The sequence below is a fragment of the Macaca nemestrina genome, chromosome 1 (genome assembly GCF_043159975.1).
Source record: "Macaca nemestrina isolate mMacNem1 chromosome 1, mMacNem.hap1, whole genome shotgun sequence".
NCBI classification, from domain to species: Eukaryota; Metazoa; Chordata; class Mammalia; order Primates; family Cercopithecidae; genus Macaca; species Macaca nemestrina.
In genome coordinates, this window is record NC_092125.1 from 35,795,381 (window position 1) to 35,818,237 (window position 22,857).

At 42.0% G+C, this 22,857-nt stretch overlaps 1 protein-coding gene across 5 annotated transcripts in view; it reads right to left on the reverse strand.

The window, feature by feature from the left end:
- LOC105484485 (quinone oxidoreductase-like protein 2) overlaps positions 1-22,504 on the reverse strand; it is a 31,576-nt gene extending 9,072 nt beyond the window's left edge. Inside the window, exons 1-8 of one of the 5 annotated variants that reach the window (XR_989004.2) lie at positions 22,317-22,500; positions 22,117-22,221; positions 19,103-19,199; positions 17,732-17,790; positions 16,253-16,362; positions 15,290-15,408; positions 10,757-10,940; positions 7,317-7,545 (exon numbers count right to left, since the gene is read on the reverse strand). Coding sequence is in view for 2 of the 5 variants with exons in the window: in XM_071076101.1 (XP_070932202.1) it covers positions 15,313-15,373; positions 16,253-16,362; positions 17,732-17,788 (228 nt within the window). In the remaining 3 variants the exon portion in view is untranslated. Of the gene's footprint in view, positions 1-7,287; positions 7,546-10,756; positions 10,941-15,289; positions 15,409-16,252; positions 16,363-17,731; positions 17,791-19,102; positions 19,217-22,116; positions 22,222-22,316 lie in introns of all 5 variants that reach the window. The other 4 variants (XR_989003.2, XM_071076101.1, XM_071076104.1 and 1 more) reach the window with 4 other exon arrangements.
- Positions 22,505-22,857: the final 353 nt, after the last annotated feature.

Genomic DNA, 22,857 nt, shown 5'->3' on the forward strand with positions numbered 1-22,857 from the left:
ATTAGGGCAACATTGGCTTCACAGAATGACTTAGGGAGCATTATCTCCTTCTCTATCTTTTGGAATGGTTTCAGTGGGATTGGTACCAATCCTTCTTTGAATGTCTGGTAGAAATCAGCTGTGAATCTATCTGGTCCTGGACCTTTTTTTTTGTTGTTGGCAATTTTTTTGTTACGGATTCAATCTCTCTGCTTGTTATTGGTCTGTTCATGGATTCTATTTCTTCCTGATTTAATCTAGGAGGGTTTTATGTTTCTAGGAATTTATCCATTTCCTCTAGATTTTCTAGTTTGTACTCGTAAAGGTGTTTGTAGTAGCCTTGTATGATCTTTTGTATTTATGTGGTATCAGTTGTAGTATCTCCAGTTTCATTTCAAATTGAGCTTATTTGGATTTTCTCTCTTCTTTCTTTGGTTAATCTCACCAATGATCTATCAACTTTGTTTATCTTTTCAAATAACCAGCTTTTGTTTCATTTGTCCTTTGTATTTTGTTGTTGTTGTTGTTGTTGTTGTTGTTTCAATTTCATTTGGCTCTACTCTGATCTCTGTTATTTCTTTTCTTCTTCTGGGTTTTGGTTTAGTTTGTTCTTGTTTCTCTAGTTCCTTGATGTGTGACATTATGTTGTCAATTTGTGCTCTTTCATGCTTTTTCATGTAGGCATTTAATGCTATGAACTTTTCTCATAGCACTACTTTTGCTGTATCCCAGAGGTTTTGATAAGTTGTGTCACTATTATCATTCATTTCAAAGAATTTTTTAACTTCCATCTTGATTTCATTGTTAACCCAAAAATCATTCAAGAGCAGATTATTTAATTTCCATGTATTTGTATAGTTTTGAGGGTTTTTTCTGATGTTGATTTCCAGTTTTATTCCACTGTGGTCTAAGAAGATACTTGATATAATTTTGATTTTCTTAAATTTATTGAGACTTGTTTTGTGGTCTTCATATGGTTTATCTTGGAGAACGTTCCATGTGCTGATGTGAAGAATATAGAATACTACAGTTGCTGGGAAGAATTTCTGTAAGTATCTATTAAGTCCAATTGTTCTAGGGTATAATTTAAGTCCATTGTTTCCTTGTTGACTTTCTGTCCTGATGATCTGTCTAGTGCTGTCAGTGAAGTATTGAAGTCCCCCACTATTATTGTGTCACTATATCATTACTTAGGTCTAGTAGTAATTGCTTTATAACTCTGGAAGCTCCAGTTTTAGATTCATATAACTATAGGATTATAATATCTTATTGTTGGACTGATCCTTTTATCATTATATAATGTCCTTCTTTGTATTTTTTTTTTAACTGTTGCTGCTTTAAAGTCTGTTTTGTCTGTAAGAACAGCTACTCCTGCACGCTTTTGGTTTCCATTTGTGTGGAACATCCTTTTCCACCCCTTTACCTTGAATTTACATGAATCCTTTTGTGTTAGGTGAGTCTCTTGAAGATAGCAAATATTTGATTGGTGGTTCTTTATCCATTCTGCCATTCTGTGTCTTTTAAGTAGAGCATTTAGGCCATTTACATTCAATGTTAATATTGAGATGTGAGGTACTGTTCTATTCATCATGTTAGTTGTTACCTAGATACTTTTTTTTTCCATTGTGCTATTGTTTTTTCAGGCCCTGTGAGACTTATGCTTTAAGGAGGTTCAACCCTGGCCTACAGAATTGGGATAGTTTCTAAAAGGCAAAAACTTGGTTAGCAGTACGTTGTTATAGGTGAATTATATTCATAACATTATTGATCTAAGTTTATCTAAATCTTAGATACCACTACAAACCTAATGAAATGGCTAACATTCAAGGTAACAACTGACAAGACTAAGTTTTGGCAGATGCAGAGCAACTGGAACTCTCATACACAGGGAATGCAAAATGGCACAAGCACTTTGGAAGACAGTTTGCCAATTTATTAAAAGCTAAATGTGTACTAGCAAACCAGTACAAGCAAAATCCCAAAATGTTAAAACACAGAGCTCACCTTTGGGCACATTTGTATGCCAGAGCACCAGTTTCTAATCCAGAATACAGCCAAAGAAATGGAAAACCTGTGTGATACGGGCTTTGATAGAAATATAGTAACAACAGCCTTCTCTTCAAAATCACAGAATATAGAAACTGAAACAGAATTGTTTCTGAATACCCGAGAAATAAAGAGCTGCTGATATAATCGAAGCTGCCTCTTTTTGAAGGGGTATCAACATTTGTTCTTTTTTAGAATTCTGCACAGATTTATTTTAAAGTTATCATTCAGAAGCAGCTACAATTCAGTCCTTGCCTTATATCATTCTTGCTTCATGATGTTATCTAGGCAACAATGGAGAATGAGGAGAAAAGTAAAACCAATTACACATCTGTGTAAATTGTCTTAAGTTAAACATACGTTTAGCATATAACCTAGAAATCTCAGTCCTAAAATATATAAAACCATATGTCTATACCTGTCATGAATGTTTATAGAAGATATATTCATAGTCATCAAAAACTAAAAATAATTGAATGTCTGCATACTGGTGAATGAAAAAGACTGTGGTACATCCATACAATGAAATACTACTCAGCAATAAAAAGGAATGGACTACCGACACATGCAGCAACACGGTGCACCTCAGAAGCATTACGCAAAGAGAAAGAAACCAAACTCGAAAGGCTGTATGCTGTATGATTTCATTTATATGACACTCTGGAAAAGGAAAAATTAAGTGGGAAGAAAACAGGTCAGTGACTACCAGTAGCCGTGGAGCAGGAAAAGGAGACTGATTACAAGGCACATAAGGGAACTTTTGGGGGTGACAGAAATGTTCTTACATCTTGACTGTGGTGGGCTAGCTACATGCCGTGTAGGTTTGTCAAAACCCAGAGAACTGTACACCTAAAAAGCGTGAATTTTATTATATGTAAATTATATCTCAACAAACTTAACTTTTTTTAAAAAAAAGTCAGACAATGCGGTACTAAACATAAAAATAAATAAATTTTTGAAGTTGATCAGCATGAGCCCTTAGAAAATAGAACCTAATCAAAAGTTATGCCCTAATGCGTCAGAGGGTTGCAATCCCAGGGAGGCAAGGGTAACAGAAAAAGTAAAGCAAACGAAGGAAAGAAGGAGAGAAACTACAGGGCATTGTGTTACTGATTTTGAATTGGCTGTAGCTTCAGGGGGACATGTAGTTGGCTGTTTTTCACATGGGACCGCTATAGAGAAGCCATTGGATAGTGGCAATGGTTGTAAAAAAAGAAAGAAAGAAAGAAAGAAAAGAAAAGAAAAGAAAAGAAAAGAAAAGAAAAGAAAAGAAAAGAAAAGAAAAGAAAAGAAAAAGAAAAAAAAAGAAAAAAGTCTGGGTGGAGTGGCTCATGCCTATTGTCCCAACACTTTGGGAGGCCGAAGCAGGTGGATCACCTGAGGTCAGGAGTTTGAGACCACACTGACCAACATGGTGAAACCCCAACTCTACTAAAAATACAAAATTAGCCATGAGTGGTGGCAGGTGCCTATAATCCCAGCTACTCGGGAGGCTGAGGCAGGAGAATCACTTGAACCCGGGAAGCAGAGGTTGCAGTGACCGAGATCGTGCCACTGCACTCCACCCTGAGCAGCAAGAATGAAACTCCATCTCAAATAAATAAATAAATAAATAAAGCAGCCATATGAAACAGTCAACAGGGAGGAGAAAAGGCAAACAATTTATCTCTTTTCATTCCTCCCAGGGAAAAGCTTGCCCAATGGAATGAAATACCCGTACTTCTGGACTGCATTGCCCAGACCCTGCATAGTTTCTGGGGAAGCCAGAAGCTTCAACAGGTCCATTTGGATCAAACCTCCATACCAGAGCTGCAGATGCTCCTGTATGATTAACACAATGGCGGCCTTGCCTCTAGGATCAGCTCCCAACCCAGGAAAGCACAAGGCAATCAACGATGTTAGGAGATGCATCCTAGGGATAGTGGTCTGGGCTGTATGAATTGTAGGATGAGCTATAGGAGTCATCACTGGAAAAGCATGACAAGTGGCCAAGGCCTGGGGCAGGTGGGGCCAGCAGATACGAGGAGTTCCACAAACTGGGTCTAGAACAATGGGCTATAACTAATAGACCTTCTAAACTAAAAGAGTAGTTGCATTTTTAAGAATATGCCACAGATACACTGAGAAAATTTCAAGCAATTTCTATCCATTAACAATTTCTGTCCATCTGTTCATGTGATGATCTCACCTGACCTTTAAATAATAAATAAGTTCAGATCTGTGTGGTTAAATACCATGTCAGACTGACACATTCAGGGACAGCTTCCTACAGAAAACACACTGCACATCAAAATAATGCCCTCCTCTGGACAGATCACAGGACCAATTCGTGATCCACTCACCACAGCATAGACATCATCCTTCAGAAAATAATACATTCTAGGTAGAATTCAAAATCTAAAGACTGTCTTATAATCCTTCCCTCTGAGACATCAAAGCGAAAGTGTTATAGTTGAGGGGAACTGAAAAAAGTTCAACTCCATATTTTATCATGGAAATATATTATGCTTTTTAAAAGTTACCATATCCGTTATGTGCTTTTACATGTATCATGTTACTTAATCCTCATAATCACCCTAGGAGGCAGGGTATATTACTGCCCCTGTTACAGCTGAGAAAACTAAGGCACAAAGATGTGTAATCTGCCCACAGCCAGCGTCCAAATGCTGTTGGTCTGAGCCCAGAGCCCCACACTCACAGTCATTTAACAGGTATGTGAGCGCCTGCCAGAAGCTGGAGATAGAGAGGTGCAGACAGCACATGGCCCTGCTTGCACAGAGTTTATGCTCTTTGGGAAAGACAGGCATTAAAGAAGTAATCACAGGTAAATAAAGGAGAAGCAGAGTCCTACAGAAGTTCATACCCTGTGCCTACTCAAAAATCTATGGTGCAAAGTTTGTGGTCATATTAGTATCAACTATCAAGATTAAATCTGCAAGCACACACATTCAGGAGAAAATGCAAGCCAGTCAGAAATACTAGTGCTTTTTAGTTTGTATTTTCTCTATATACAGCACAGTGGTCATTTTCCAAACCCAAACAGGTCCTGACAAACAATTTTTTCCAGTATGTTAACTAATTTACACGTTTACTGATTTACTCATTTAATATTTTTCTTACCCAGGCTTCAGTGAAATTAATTATATATTCATTTAACCATCTTCATTTTCAAAAGAACAAAGAACAAAAGAACAAAATATATAAATTCTGGTACTGCTCAGGAAAATATAAGAGTATAACTATAACATAGTTAAAATAATGTCTTTCACACAGATAATTCTATGATAAATAGATAAAACTAAACCCTATAGAATAAGGCTTCTTGGAAGTGACTTCTTGGCTTATTTGAGGAGGGAGTTTGACACAGTCATAAGGAGCCCAGATTCTGGCATCAGATGGACCAAGACTAGATTTACTTCCTACCTATCACTGGGCAGGGCTCCTAGCCTCTATAAGTCCTGATTCTTTCATCTGTAAAATATAATCAAGTTGGCATACCTCAAAGGGTTGTTGTGAAGGTTAAAGGAGATAATGCATGTAAAGTGTTTAGCATAGTTCTTGACCCACAGTAAGCACCTAATGTATATGAGCTTTCATTCCTATAATGAATCCTCTAAATGGTTTGCATATTGAAAGAAACAGAAAAAGAAGACATGGTAAATGGATGGTATATGAATGAGATGCTCGAAATGTGTTAGGGAGCATGGCCTAGAGATCCACTCGATTACACCAAGGGCAGCAGAGTGAGAACAACTCTATAAATCCCACATGCAGAGCCCTCACTGGAAAGGAGAAGGGCATATGGAAGCTGACAGGTGGTTAGTAATTACATAGTCAATTCATGTTTACAGAGGAGAGAGAATTTCAACGAGGATAATTAAAACAATAATCCACCTCTGGCTTTCCTTCCTGCCTAAACGGCACCTAAAAGACCTTGAGAGAGAAGAGACAGTTCAAGTGGATACTTGTTTCCACTTCTGTATGCCTACTTGTCCTTATCCCTTATCAACAGGTATAGCCTCAGGTTAGAAGTCACATGATAAAAGCCACAGGATGGAAGGGGACCCAGAACTTGGGATTTTCAAGTTTTTAAGCCACAAGACCTTTTCTTAAAAGTTTGAGAAAAGTAGTTAAAATGTGCAGCTACTCAAACCCCAGCAGCGATGGGGTTCCACAGCCTAGGCAGCTCACATCAACACCTGCTGCCCTAGCCCCACATCCCTGCTGTGGCTCCTGCAGCACAGTCTAAAAACCACTCGTCACATCCTCCTGCTTATTTAGAGAGGCGGAAACTAAAGTCAGAAAAGCAAGGGGACTTCCACAAAATGACATGGCTGGAGGGATGAAGCTGTGACTGGCATCCAACCAGTTTTCTACTGGCCAGTCAGGTTCTCTTCACCATTGAACACCATCTTCCCGACGTACATACTAAACAGAGAAAGAAAATAAGCCATGTTTGAAAAGAACGTGTCTCCTCACAGGAAGAAACAACCATGGAAGGCTGGTTAGCAATGAAGTCTGGCACCAACAGCTTGGGCTCCACTAATCTGCATTTGAACAAAATATCACCTCCATCTATGGCTGACAAGAGTTACCACGACAGTTTTTTGAACATTAAAACAAATTAAGTCAAAAAAATAATAGACTTCACAGTGAATGCCTAACAGATTCACATTTACAACTATATTGCATATGCATGCTCACAAGTACACTTTGGAGGAAGTTTAAGCCACATTAATGAGATGGGGGGGAATGAAAAAAGGGAGTGAATAGCCAACAAAATTAACTACAGTGACTAATGGATGAATTATAGTCTTATGATGCCAGGCATGATTTAGTGTTCTCCTCACAGAACTCCAACTTAGATCATCTGGTTGTGCTTTAAAGCATCTATATTTTAAAACCAAAGGTCAAGCCAAGCACTTTCTTCTTAGGCTTGTATGTTGTAGAGTTCAAAGTTCATATCAACACGTGTAAATCATTTTCTAAAGAAGCATAACTTTCCTCTATCTGAGCGAGCAGTGATGCAGACAGAGCACTCAAATTTCGGCTTCACGTGGCCTTCACGGATTCAGATTCACATTGGGCCTGAGTCTACATCCATACAACCCGAAGGCTGGGAAAAATCCTGTGACCCTGACACCTGTGCAATCCCACTATTCAGTGTTGCATTTTCATCTTTTCCTTTTATAAAAAAAAAGGATTTATAGCTTCCAGAGATAAACTGCCCAGTAGCTTGCATAAATTATTTCCTGGCCTCACCTGCATCACATCCCTTAAGTGTGTCTCACCTCCTCCAGCTTGGAAACCATTCCAACATATGGTTGGATGTGCCCTTGCTGGCAGTACTGAAGCACCGAAGATAGGCTCTTAGAGAAGACGGGAAAATTCATTTCTTTGTATCAATCACAGTACAGGCCCACGGCAAAGACATTCTTCAGGAGCAGAAGCTTGGCTGGTACAGAAGCAATGTTTCCTCCAGCAAATCCCACCACCACAATCCTGCCCTCCCAGGCCAGGCTGAGGACAAAGAGAAGAAGAAAAAGAAATTATAAAAAAGCAGCATACATTTCACACCCATTAAGAAAGCTAGTCTCATAAAATAACAAGTGACAAATGGCGAGGATGTGAAGAAATGTAAGCCCCTGTGCACTGTTGGTGGGATTATAAAATAGTGCAACTACTACAGAAAACAGTATGAAGGTTCCTCAAAAACTTAAAAATAGGTTCAGCAATTCCACTTCTGATATATATCGAAAAGAATTAAAAGCATGGTCTCAAAGAGATGTTTGCACAGCCATATTCACAGCAGCACTATTCACAGCAGCCAAGAGGTAGAAGCAACCCAAGTGTCCATCAACAGACAAATGAGAAACAAAATGTGGTATATACATACAATGAAATACTATTCTGCCCTAAAAAGGAAGGAAATCCTGTCACATGCAATAACATAGATGATCCTTGAGAACATTATGCTAAGTGAAATAAGCCAAACACAAAAAGACAAATTACTGTATGATTCCACTTATATGAGGTATCTAAAGCAGTCAACTCATAGAAACAGAAAGTGAATGGTGGTTACCAAGGGCTAGGGAAAGGGAGGAAAGGAGAGTTGTTGTTTAATGGCTATAGAGTTTCAGGTTTACAAGATGAAAAAGCTCTTGAGATCTGTCACACAACAATGTGAATATAATTAACACTACAGAACTGTACACTTGAAAATAGTTAAGATGATAAATTTTATGTTATCTGTTTTTTACCACAATACAAAAAAAGGAGAATGAAAAAAAGAGCAATGTACATTAATTCACAGAGACAGAAAGTAGGACAGAGGTTACCAGAGGTTGGGGAAGGGAAAAGAAGTAGCTAATGTTTAACAAGTATAGAGTTTTGTTGGGGATGATCATGCAACATTATGACTGTATTTAATGCCAGTGAATTGCATACTTACAAATCATTAAAATGATAAATATTAGGTTATAGTATATTTTACCAACATTTTAAAAACCAACATGTATTATATCCACAGCTGGGCACTCCTCTTGACCTTGCAAAGTGGCAGGAGTGAACCATCATTTATTACTTTGGGCTTCTCAGTAAAAAAAAAAAAAAAAAAAAAAAATGCCATATATGCCATTTTATATGCCATATGTTATATATGCCATAAGCAAGGTATTAGGGAACCAAAGGAACTAGATAATTTTATAAGGGGGCCCACTTTAGAATCAAGGCTGTTGAGCCAGGTGCCGTGGCTTAAACTTATAATCCAAGCACCTTCGGAGGCCAAGGCAAGAGGATCACTTGAGCCCAGGAGGTCAAGACCAGCCTCGGCAACATAGTGACACCTTGTCTCTACAAAATATAAAAATATTAGCCAGGCATTGTGGCACATGCCTGTAGTCCCAGTGATACGGTTTGGCTGTGTCCCCATCCAAATCTCATCTTGAATTGTAGTTCCCATAATCCCCACATGTCGTGGAAGGGACCCAGTGGGAGGTAATTGACTCATGGAGACAGTTACCCTCATGCTGTTCTCACGATAGTGAGTAGGTTCTCCAAAGATCTGATGGTTTTATAAGGGGCTTTTCCCCAGCACTTCTCCTTGCTGCTGCCACGTGAAGAAGGACATGTTTGCTTCCCCTTCCACCATGATTGTGCGTTTCCTAAGGCCTCCCCAGCCATGCTGAACTGTGAGTCAATTAAACCTTTTTCCTTTATAAATTACCCAGTCTCAGGTATGTCTTTATTAGCAGTGTAAGAACAGACTAATACACCCAGCTACTCAGGAGGCTGAGGCAGGAGGACTGCTTGAGCCCAGGATGTCAAGGCTACAGTGAGCCATGCAGCCATGATTGCACCACTGTGCTCCAGCCTGTGCAACAGAGTGAGACCCTGTCTCAGAAAAAAAAAAAAAAAAGAGAGAATCAAGACTATCTATTTAACTACCTCAACCACTTTGTGGAAGAAAATTGGGCATATAAACAAATGTCATTCCATTTGTTTCCAAATGTCTGAGTTGTACTGAGACAACTCAGTTTGAAGATGATGAACTTAGGAAGCAGGAATAAGAAGACATACACTTTAATGAGGGAAGGACCATTTGCTTCATACAAAGACTTACTTTAGGATTCCTTTAACACGTGCCTCTTTAGAGAATTTTAAATAATCTACAAAAATTCATAAGTATTCTGCAGCCCAGTATGAAAAGTCCCCTACAGTACTATTGCTAAGCAATGAGTTACAGAAACAACTTTTGCAAACACCTTGTATATAAAATATGTGTATATTTGCTTGGCTTTTGTTTTTTGCTTTTCTTCTTTAGAAGGGCAATGAGAAGCTATTGCTAAAACGCAATTATCCAGAAGGCAAAGAGGAAGGTAAGAGATGAGCAAGTTTTACCAGCTCTCTATCCTGGCTTTCCACTTGGACTACACACTCCTTCCTTTGCTTCTTCTCTAAGCACAGCACCAGGCATGGTGCAGAGGTGAGCAAACATATAGACTGCCTACCACCCAGCTCAGGGGCTACAGAACCAACTGGATCTCTTTTGTGGGTAGGCTACTGTCTCTGCTTCTGCGACTTCTACCTGAAACTGAGATAAAGAGATAAACTACAAAATTATGCTTGCCAGGATGACATAAGAAATGAAACCAACGCTATCAGAGTACTCCAGAATCCTTGGTTGAAAATGGAATGAGAATTGGTGTGATACAACACTCCTACTAAATCTCCAGTGATATTTTTTAAATAAAACAAGTCAAGGAATTACCTACGCTGCTGGCTGCTTCAGAAAGCAGTAAGATCAGAAGAGCCTGTACCTTGGTCCACAGTGACCTGGGAAAAAGGGAACTGCCACCCCAGTAATTCTAACAGCTGAACAATGCCCTCTGCAAGAATTCCCCACAGACATGGATATAAAGTTGTTAGTGGGAACTGGCATAGCTGTATTTAACACATGAATAATTTCTAAAGCATTTGGCATTGCCAACTAGAGAGTCTGCAGTCATTTTTTTGGATATTTTCCAGTTGGGTATTTTGTTTTTGCTATATATAAGCATTTCCTGATTTTCTCTGCTTCTATTCCTTTTCACCCACCCACTCACTGTTCTCGTTGATGCTGATGCCTACAGGAGAAGTGAACAGCGAAGATGAGAGAGAAGCAAGGCCAGAAGGAAGGCAGAGATCAGGAAAGGTTTCAGCTCTAGTCCACTCTAGACAGACCATCACGTACCTGAGGACAGCCTTCAGGCAGATGTCTCCTCCCACCATGTCGATGGCCACATTCACCCCGCCCTAGTCCACCAGCTTCCTCGCTGCCTCCTTCAGCCTGCTCTAACTGTAGTTCACGCTGGACTGCGCACCCCTCTGCACCGCCACCTTGCACTTCTCGTCACTTCCGGCAGCAGCTATATTACCTGCATCAAGAACACAAGATATCTGATTATCCAGAACATGTCTCAAGAAAGGGGTACCCCACCTACCCCATCTCCAGCCAAAGGGTGCTATTCAAGGAAATCATTGTGACCTTGCTGCCCTGGCATTGGTCTTGAGCCCACACATCAGGCCCAACACACAGACAATCTCACTGGCCCCTCCATGCCCTACTAGCCATGAGGTCTACATTTCTAGTAATCCTGGAACCCTAACAGGGATAGCTAGAAGGTGGTTCAAGAGACACTCAGAAAGTCTTCTCAAATGCAAATGAAAACCACCATTTATTGAGCATCTACTATGAATCAAGCAGTAAGGACACAAGATGGATCCTTTAGAGCCAAGAAAGCAAGATACATCAGAGTGATGGGGAAAATAAAGAGGGGCCCAGAAATGTAAACAAGAGGTACCCTACCTAAATCTAGAGGATCAGGAAAGACTTCCTAGAGGGTAAAACATGATTCAATAGAAAGATCTTGAGGTTAGAGAGACCTTAGTCCAAATCCTGGCTTTGCCACTCACTAGCTGTGTTAACCTAGGCGAAATACTTAGTAAGAATTAATACATTTTGTTACTATTTGCCAGTTAACATTCTAAACGTTTTACATATATGAATAACTCATTTAATTATAATAGCCCAATGAAATATACAGTATTATTATCCTTGTTTTATAGATGAAGAAACTGAGGCAGAAGAAGTTAAGTAACTTGTTGCCCAAGGAAGGTCGCACAGCAAATGGGAGACAGAGCTGGGGCGCAAACCCAAGTAATTCATCTCCAGAGTCCATGCATTTAATCTCCATACTACCTGCCAGCTTCTCAAGGTTTCAGTTACCTCATCAGTAAAGTAAGACATTTAAAAAATTATCGGAGGCCGGGCACGGTGGCTCATGCCTATAATCCCAGCACTTTGGGAGGCCCAGGTGGGCAGATCACAAGGTCGGGAGTTCAAGACGAGCCTAGACAATATGGTGAATCCTCCATCTCTACTAAAAATACAAAAATTAGCTGGGCGTGGTGGCACGCGCCTGTAGTCCCAGCTACTCAGTTACTCGGGAGGCTGAGGCAAGAGAATCGCTTGAACCTGGGAAGTAGAGGCTGCAGTGAGCCGAGATGTGCCACTGCACTCCAGCCTGGGTGACAGAGCGAGACTCTATCTCAAAAAAAAAAAAAAAAAATCAGGGGTTGGGCGCGGTGGCTCACGCCTGTAATCCCAGTACTTTGAGAGGCCAAGGTGGGCAGATCACAAGGTCAGGAGTTCGAGACCAGCCTGGCCAATATCGTGAAACCCCGTCTCTACTAAAAATACAAAAATTAGCTGGGTGTGGTGGCATGCACCTGTAGTCCCAGCTACTCGGGAGGCTGAGGCAGAAAAATTGCTTGAACCTGGGAGGTGGAGGTTGCAGTGAGCCAAGATCGTGCCACTGCACTCCAGCCTGGGTGACAGAGCAAGACTCTGTTTAAAAAAAAAAAAAAATCTCCAGGCTAAAGAGAAAGGAAAAAGAATTAAATGGGACACTGTATATAAAGCACTTGGAAAACAAAATGTTAGATAAACTGAAGCCACTGTAACACCATGCAATCATTTATTCTATTTGAGCCTGAGAAGAACATTATTGAGGAGATATAATTACTCCCAGTTTACAGACAGAGACATAGACTCAGAGGGCTAAAGCAATCAACCAAGGTCGTTCAGGTAGCAGGTGTTAGAACAACTACTCAAGCCCACTGCTGCGTTACTCCAAAGCCCATGCTTTTCCACTCCATCACCCTAGCAGAAAGCCATACCTAAAGCCTGAAACAGACGGCATAGATGGTGGTGAGCAATATTATGGGGAAGTTTGGGGTTTGGAAGTCTCCAGAAAAGCTGCAAACACTCAAGCATTGCCTAGACATGCCTCACCACGGGGCAGCACCCACCAGCCCAAGCCCTTTAGTCTCAAAGTGAATTTGCAATGAAATACTCCAAGAACACTGGTGCCCTTAAAAGATTCCAAACTTACTCATAACTATTTGAAACTGAATGCTTCCCTCAAATATTCCCTGGTGGAACCCTGAAATAGTTGCAGTTCCCTGAGGGCTATTAGCACACAGTGCCACAGTGGGCATACACTGCTCTAGGGTCAGGCACCTGAATTGAATCCCAAGATTCTCCCTAGATCTGCATGAGACCTGCAGTGAACCATTTTCTCTCTTGGTGCCTCGCTTTCTTGATCTGTGAAATAGGGATAATAAACACTTACACTACCCATCTCTCAGGGGCTTTGTGAGGATCAAGGGTAAGATAATTGCTGTGGAGGCACTTTGGAAGCAATATGAAATGCCGTGGATTCAGGGTGTAATCAACATGACCTGTTCCACATAGGTGGCATGGTAACATTTCTATTTTTGCTTGCTTTTGTTTAAAACCATTATTGCTGTTCAAGAAAAAACAGATTAGGTTAATTTTAATATATTAATTAAAGTGAGCTTTTCTCTCTACTATTTATAACAATTTAGAACTATTTAAAACAATTTGTACAATTTTATCTTTCTCAAAATGTTAAATAACCAATAGCTCTAGACAATAAAACCAATTACAGTCTCTCCCCCAAACAGGAGCTAAAAGCCAATCCTTTTAACATGAAATGTGTTCATATTACTTGAGGAGCCTCCTGGTATCTCTGATTACTTTCAGAACTCACAAGTCCTTCCCAAATGGAACTTAATATGAGAAAGGAGAGATGTCCCCTAAAGGAATTCCAGACCAATCCAATTATCTCCAGACCTATATACCTAGCTGCCCTCTGGCTATCCGATTGCATGCTCCACAGGAACCTCACATTCAACACACAGAAAACCCAACTCACTATTCCTGCTTGTGTTCTCAATCTCAGTAAGATGGCAACTCCTCGAGTTAACTTAGTTTGCTCCTTCCCACTCAATGTCTAATAATAACAGGATTCTTTTTAAAGAGATTCTTACTGACATGCCCCGCCCTCTAATAGGCACTGCACGTGTAATCTCAGTATTCCCACAACAACTCCATGGAGAAAGTATTCTTTTACAAGTGAGAAAACTGACGATATTAAGCTGGAGGCAGAGCTGGAATCTGAACCTACGTCAGGCTAACTTTAAAGTCCTTGTTCTTTTGACTAGAGCAGGATGCTCTCCAGGTTCCAAATTCTCTCTTTTTTTCCACTTCAGTATCTCTCAATGCATTGCTTCCACTGCCTTGGTTCAGGTAGCCTATCCTAATCCTGGCTTGGATTGCTCCAAGAGCCTGTCCTGTTGCTTCCAGACTACCCTTGACCTTTCCCCTATCCCTTATTCCCATGGCTACCAGAGTGAACTTTTCCAAATGCAAAAATATCATGTCACTTCCCTACTTTAAATCCTCAACTGCTCTCAATAGCTTCCAATAAATGTTCAAATTCTTCAGCCCCACACAAGGCCCCTCGTGATCTTATCTCTGCCTTCCTCTCTAGAGTCACCTTCCACCATTTCCCCCCAAGGTCCTTGGCTCCAAAGATGCTATTTGCAATTCTCTGAATGCACCATGCTAGTTCCTAGTTCTCTATCTTCTAATAAGTCTTCCCACCACTAAAATGGCCTTCACTTCCCTTCTTCCTCTATTCAACAGCTACCAATTATTTAAAAGTCAGCTTAAATGTCCACCTTCTCTAAGAAATCCCCCTTTTCCAACACTCACAGCCTCAGAAAGATACTTCTGAAGAGACCTAAGTCTTTTTTCATTATTTTATTCATTCATTCGTTCATTTAAGAAATAGTTCTTGAGGGCCTACTATGTTCTAGGTACCATGCTAGGTGCAGGACTATAGGGATGAACCACAGAGACACTGTCACTGCCTTTATGGGGATTACAGTCCAGTAAGAGGGAGCCAATAACCCGATAATGACACAAATAACCACACCCTGAGCTATGTATTATGAAAGAGAAGTAGAGGGTGCTGCGAAATCACATACACAGAGGAGGGAGAGGGGACTCACCTAGACTGAGGGCCAGAGAATACTTCTCTGAAAAAGTGACATTTGAGTTTAAATCTGAACGACAGCTCTGAGCATTACAGGTAGAGAAAATAGCATGTGCAGAAGGCATGAAGTGGGTCAGTCCTTGCCAGGGTCTAGTAGCTGGAAGGATGAGTGATTTGCTTCTAGGCCCCCTCCCTAGTCTGTAAGCGAATAGATGGCAAGACCCTGTTCTGGGTTACTTTATATCCCCAATGCCTTGCACGTGGTTTTTAATCAATGAATGAATATACTGTTTGAATAAATATGTGCTTGAAAACTGGAGTTAGGATTTTTTTAAATGGTGACTTTAACATACAAATACCTTGGCCTGAAGAACGTTTGTTGTCACATCACCACAAGGCCTGTGGCTCCAGCTGCTGCCATCACTAAAACAATTTCAATTTCTCTGTGCCAACGAAAGATGAATGCTACTTCAGAAACCTTCAAAAGTCAACCAGTAATATGATTTCACAAATAGTTTAGGAACAGAACATTTTAAAGCAAGAATGTTAGAGGTTGTTTCATTCAAACCTTCGTATACATCTGTTCTCTACCCTGTAAGCTTACGGATGTGACTTCTAGATTAGCGTTAATTTGGTTCAGTTTTGAAGACTTGCTAGGAAAAAGATTCCTAAATCTCTCTAGGTAGCCTCTCCCTCATATCAGTGGTAACCTTTCCTTTGAGCTACCACTCCAATTTATTCTTCAGAAATTCTATCTTAAAATCCTTCTCATATTAGATACTGCCCAATGTTACAAGGTGATGAGCATGTTAGAAGATGAGTTGAGCCACAGCTCAACTAAACCCACCTCTCTGAAGCAATTCTGGGTCTCAGCTCTCTAAAAAGATCAAGAAGCAGTATGGATGCTCCAGGTAAAGAGTCAAACTTCAGCACCTTTTCTTCTGAAATGTCCCATCTGGCACACTCAACAAGGCCTCACAGAAACAAATACCATGGGCCTCTAATAAACTCAGAGTGAAATGGGCTTAAATAAACCAACTCTCACACTTTAGTATTTGTTATGAGATCTCCAGAGTGGTCACATTTGAGAGAGGTATTTCTCCAATTCACACTGGCCAAGTTCACAGTCTATCATTTCCTCTCAGACAGAGGGATGTCCTCACAGTCAAAAAACCCCAATCTCAAGTGGCTACCTCCCTTTGGCCTGTCGTCAGCCAAAAGGAAGGGAAAGGAAGGGAAGAGGTGGGGCACGGCCTTGTTGGACACTTCTGAAACCAAGAGATGAGTACCTTCTAGCCTTCTGTCACCTACACAGTCCTTACCCAGGCTGGGAATGGGCCCGATGCTCAAGAGCAAAAATTGCAGTGCCATAAGTTATAGGGAGGACAGCAGCTTCTTGTAGGGAGACCTTTTTTGGAATCTGCCACAGGTCCTATAAAAGAGATAATAGTGACTTACAGATTGAGTGTATGCACCTAGTCATAAAGGCTGCTCAGTAAATATTAGGATTTGATTCAGTGACTGATTGGCAAAGGGAAACACCTGCCCATAACCAAGCCCAGTGGAAGTCAAAACTAAGCAAGCTGTAGCAGATTTCAAGACTTGAATGCATGAGACTTCACAACCCCAAGGCTAGCATCTGGCTCAGGAAGGAGCCAACAGGTAGAGAACTGAACACAGATCACGGTACTGTGATGGGTGAATGGTCTAATATGTCAGTTTTACCTCAATAAAGCTGGGGGGGACAATTGTGTACTGTCCACCACCAGGGGGCACCATTCACACCTGGCACAACCATACTAGACTACCCTGGCTGGCTCCATTCCCAGGGCTCTCTCTTTCACAAGCTTTGTGTCCGGGAGTAGCCCATTACATCCAGCTCAATGCCCAAAACCAGTTTTTCTACTAAAACTACCTAGTCCAAATGAACAGCCAGCTCAAGGACTCAGAAAACAAAATGTTGTTCTTCATTAAAACACTCAACGCAAACAAAGCTCTGTGCAAAGTGTCACGTTAATGAAGAGAAGGAGTTTAACATTTGAAAAACTGAAGTGCTTAGCTCAGAAACAAGACATGACCAAACAAACACAAAGAAAAAGAAGGAGAGGGGAAGACAGGAACGAGGGATAGGTGGAAATTAAAGAAAAACAAAGGAGAAAAAACATCTTCAACCATTAATCTTGAGTGGTACAGATACCTTCTGGTCAGTGACGCATTCTTCAACCATACAATTAAAGTTTCTTATCTTTAATTGTATCTCTATCTCCCTAAAGGAAACATACCATTAAAGATATGTGCAAATGCATGACCTTGCATTCCTTTTCCTGAGTTAATCAAAAAAGAAAAAAAATGCACATCTCTGACTCCAAAAGACACAGGTTGGTCTTAATTATCTATTCAGAGTTAATGTTTAGTAAATAAAATAGTAATTCTCTCAATACCACCACCAGATTGTCAAGCCAATTTGAGGGAGCACATTGGAGACGATGAGATAGAGTAAGGCAAAGGTTGATTTGAATTAGAAGCCCAGTCTTAACTTCACAAGAGGCTCAAGTTCTCTGTCCTCTCAGTTAAAGACTGAGGTGCCGCCTTTTATTCATAATAAAAAGTTTAATGCAGCCAGGAACTTCCAATGACTTCCTTTCCCCAATTCAGAATTTCTTTCTTATCTTTCTATTTAGGTTTCCCTTTGGTGTCTGCAGGCAAAAGCCAGTAGAAGCAAGACCCTTCGGCTACAAATGAAGTTAGCACGTTTTTCATAGCTCCATGTATATTGATTCCCTAGACTTCAACTAATTTACCTCTTTAACTGTGCTGACATCTGTGCCTGTCTCCAACACTGTCCCAGAAAACTCCATTCCTGAAAACATATTGTTTAAAGATTAGGTTATCTGTAAAACACAACACCATGGAGATGAGAAAACACTGATCGACAGGCTAGTCCAACAGCTTTTGGAGCTGAGGGAGTTTAGGTGCCCTTACCCCTCTCCATATGCAGGCAGAGAGATAAGGGTGTTATACCCAAAGCAGATGAAAGTAAACATAAGATTTCACAATCACAACCTGGGAAGCTATAGCAGTCCCAATCTTACCACGACACAAATGAAAATTTCAAGACTGTGCAAAAGCACAGAGAATCACAGGTACACAGATACTTTTGACCCTAATCACTGGGACCTCCTATAGCACCCCAATGACAATGTTCATCCTATTTATCTGTTTTCAAGTCTCTTCTGCTGGACTATAGGGCCCTCCCTCAAGGACATGAACTGTGTTTATTCAGACAGTACTTGGCTCAACTGGATGAACTGATGTCTGCCCTTTCCTCTTTCACCTCTGAAATGTCTGAAGTAATTATAATGTTTCCTACTTGAGCTGCCAGGGGAATAACTCAATTGAGTATGACATCTTCCCCCCAACCAGTATTTCAGCAAATATAAACAGAAGGAAATGGTTCCAACTGTTGAGGTACAATCAAATACCCTGAGACCAAAACACGGTAACTATTTGCAATCACTCTGTCTTTAATAATATAGATCTGTATAAAATATACATGTACTATATACATGCTAAGCTATACTTATATCCCTTTAAACACATTTCAACAACAAAAATCAGTCACTTGTCCACATGTTCAGAATCTGGAAGTAGATTGGGAACAAAAATCGGACAGAGGGCTGCTAAGAAATCCACACCCTTTTGTTCTCTCTGACCCTCTGGCATTATGTTTTATGGGGAATGTGTCTGTGAGGCTGAAGTTTTAGCTCCACACAGATGTCTGTGATCCTTCAGTGAAGAAACAAAATTGGGGCAATATCAAGCAAGGAAAGGGAATGAATGACTAGGACCAACGATAATTCTGGTGAACAGAATTTTGGTGAAAATTCATTTGTTCATTTCTTCATTTTTAGAGTATTTACTGAGCACCTACTAAGAGCCACGTACAATGCTAAGCTGGGGGATATAATATTGAACAAGACAGGCACAGACTTTGCCCTCATGGGGCTCACAATCTAGTGATCCCAATTCACAGTGAGATGGACACATCTAACTGAACCATCACTGATGGCAGGCAGACACCAACAGAGCACTGCCTGAGACCAAGGGCATGATTCGGAAAACTCCCTGTATCTTTTTTTCCTGAAGCAGTCACTTGGTCTCCCCATACTCACCAGGTATGAAGGGAAGATGGGGCCTTTTCTGATATTGACCATGGCAGATCAAAATATCACCAAAGTTAACTCCACAGAAATGGACATCAACTCTGACCTACAAAGGAAATAGAGCTGCAAAGCAGAACAGTACACATCCATGGAGACAATGTTCATTCAATCATACCAAAATAGTTACTGAATGACAACGACATGCCAGGTACTAAAGTAAGAGCCGGCATACACTCAGGAGGCAAAATGGGCAAGGTCTCTGCCTTCATGAAGCTAAAGTATAGTAGAGAAAACAGATATTAACCAGGTAATAATTAAGATACATATATTAAGTTATAACTCCAGTACCAAGTGTTAATGATATAAATATATGGTGCTATGGAAGCACATAATGGAAGGATTTGACCACTTGGGGAAGTCAGGAAAAGCGTTCCTAAGTAAGCAACACTTGAACTAACAAGTAAGAGTTAACTATTCAAAGTAGGAGGCAAAAGGCTTGGCACAGACAAAAGCAATGGCATCTACAAAGACCTACAAAGACACTACAGTGGGGACACAAGAGACTTTGAAGCCTTACTGAGGACTTTTTTTTTTTTTTTTGAGACGGACTCTCACACTGTCGCCCCAGGTGGAGTGCAGTGGCGTGATCTTGGCTCACGGCAACCTCCGCCTCCCAGGTTCAAGCAATTCTTCTGCCTCAGCCTCCCAAGTTTTTGGGATTACAGGCATGTACCACCATGCCCAGCTAATTTTTTTTGTATTTTTAGAAGAGGTGGGGTTTCACCATATTAGCCAGGCTGGTCTCGAACTCCTGACCTCATGATCCACCTGCCTCAGGCTCCCAAAGTGCTGGAATTACAGGCGTGAGCTACGCGTCTGGCCTCCTTTCTGAGGATCTTAATTTTCATGCTATAAACAATGGGAAGTCATTAATGAATTTTAAACAGAAGGGTAAAATGATCAGCTGTTTGGGGAATCTGGACTCCTTTAGTCTAGTCCCAGATCCCCAACCTCTATGTTTTGCGATAGTGCCACAGCTGAGGCAGACCAACAGCAGTGTAGCCAGCAGTGTAGCCAGGCCCTGTAAGCCCGTGGTTCTCAAAATGTGGCCCCAGACCACTAGCATCAGTATCACCTGGCATAGGCCAGGCACAATGGCTCACGCCTATAATCCTAGCACTTCCAGAGGCCAAAGCAGGAGAATCACTTGAGCCCAGGAGTTCAAGACCAGCCTGGGCAACCATCTCTACAAAAATAAAAATTAAAAAATTATCTAGGAATGGCGGCATGTACCTGTGGTCTCAGCTACTTGGGAGCCTGGGGTAGGAGAACCGCTTGAGCCTGGAAGGTCAAGGTTGCAGTGAGCCATGATCATGCCACTGCACTCCAGCCTGGGTGACAGAGTGAGACCCTATCTCAAGAACAAAAAAAAAAAAAGAAAGAAATTCAAATTATCAAGCCCCAACCCAGGCTGACTGAATCAGAAACTCTGAAGATAAAGCCTAGCATTCTTTTTTAACAAACCCCAACTGATTCTGATGCATGCTAGACCAGGGGTTCCCTACCCTGGGGCCAAAGACTGGTAGCCTGTCAGGAATCTGGCTGCACAGCAGGAGGTGAGCAGACAAAGCAAGCATACTGCCCAGCTCTGCCTCCTGTCAGATCAGGGGTGGCATCAGACTCTCATAGAAGTGCAAACCCTATCGTGAAATGCACAGGCAAGGGATCTAGGTTGCGCACTACTTATGAGAATCTAATGCCTGAGGATCTGAGGTGGAACAGTTTCATTCCAAAACCATCCCCTCCAACCCCCATCGATCCATGGAAAAACTGTCTTCCACAGAACTGGTCCCTGGTGCCAAAAAGGTTGCGGACCGCTGTGCTAGACAACCACTGTCATAGACCAACACATCCCAACAGGGGTTGGAATCACTGGAAGAAATGAAAGCTGAGATGCCAAAGGGATGATATTGATTTGTTTGTACAGAGGTGGCCATATTGGTGAGAAGACATTTTTATCTACAAAATTCATTCATTCAACAATTTTTTAAGCTTCTGCCACATGCCAGGAACCATTTGAGACTTCAGGGATTTAGCAGTGAGTAAAACTACATAGTCACAGCTCTCATGGGCTAATTCCTTACAACGCAATGTCTAGACAAATAACAAAACAAAGGAGCCTAGCCCTCAGCCTGGACCCATTCCGTGCAGAACACATCGGTTATTGACAAGTATACACAGGGTACACATGTGTTCTCCAGCCACTCCACCTAGATTGAAGGATGATTTGAGGATGAACGTCATTCAGCATGTGAATCCCAGGAAGTAGTGCTCATCCAAATAATCCGTGTTAGCCATGTTAGTTAACAGGTTCCATGCTGGTAACACTTCAGGGTTACGGCTGCCTTTCTCCCTCTCCCTGGAGGTCTCCAACACTGAGACCCACTGCCTGCTTCACACTGTCTGAGGTTCTCATCTCCACACCAGATGACACTGTGTTACCAGAGTGGTCAACAGGCAGGGCCAAAGTGACTTCCACATTTCAGTGGACCAGCTGCCCACATCCCTAAAAGAATCCAATCCCAAATCTCTGCAATACACCAGAGGCGTATGTTCACATGGAAACACGGGGATTGCCGGGCTGGTTTCAGGGAGGCAGAGGCCGAATAATTCGATTCCGGCACTGAGGTGGAACGAAGCAGAGGATGAGGTCTATGTACCTGTGTTAAACCAATAACTTGCACATACAAAGTCATGTGCAAATCAAAATTCTCTGTTTCTAAGGCAACAACTCTGAGCATTGAGAAAGAGGCCTATAAGCGTGTTTTGGGGGAACAATCTTCCTTTAGCACTTTAGACCTTGGAAAGGACTTCAACCTCCTAGACCAGGACGAAGTTGCCCTCCAGTCTCTGGGTCGCCCCCTCGCTTGGGAACTGGGAACTTGATTCAAGAAGGAAGCCAGCGGGGAGTGTGTGGTGGCGAGGAGAAAGGGAGAGTAGAAGGGGATAAGCCAGCCCCCTACCTCGTGAGCCCGACGGGGCGGGGGGCCACCTCTTCAATGGTCAGGGTCTTCAACTCTGCGCAAATCGCGGCGCGGTAGTGCCGGCCGCTGCCCTGTCCGGGTCTCCTGCAACACAAAACAAGGGCAGGGTCAGTCGGGCAACCCTGCCGGGAGCACCCCAGGGCTGCCTTGCGGGGCTCAGGGAGGAGTCGGGGTTGCACCTGCAGACCCACGCCCGAGGGAGGCACTGCGTGCAGAGCACGGCCGCCACGGCTGGGCCAAGCGAGGGGCGGAGGGGGAGTGGCCGGAGCGCGGCAGGAAGAGCCAGACAGCGCCGCCCAGCCCCGGGAGAGCGGAAGGGCGGCCCAGGAGGCCTTCTGGCGACGAGCCCCGGCAGCCACGACCCAACCCTGGCGGGGCGGCTCCGGCCCAGTGCGCCCGTCTTCTCCGGCCGCCGAGCCCAAACGAGCGCGCGAGCCCCCTGTTGGGCCTCTCTGTAGGTGGAGCCGACTGGAAGAAAAAAAGAAAAAAGAAAACACCAGGAAACGGAATTAGATTACCCGAGATTAACCTTCGTTGGCATTTTTGTAACAAATTTGGGAGACTTTTTTTTTTTTTTTTTATAGTTTCAACTTTTCTTTTAGATTCGGGGGCTGTGCAGATGTGATCTGGGTATACTGCATGATGCTGAGGTTCAGGGTACGAATCATCCTGTCACTTCGGTGCTGAACATAGGATCCAATAGTTTTTCAAACCTTGCCC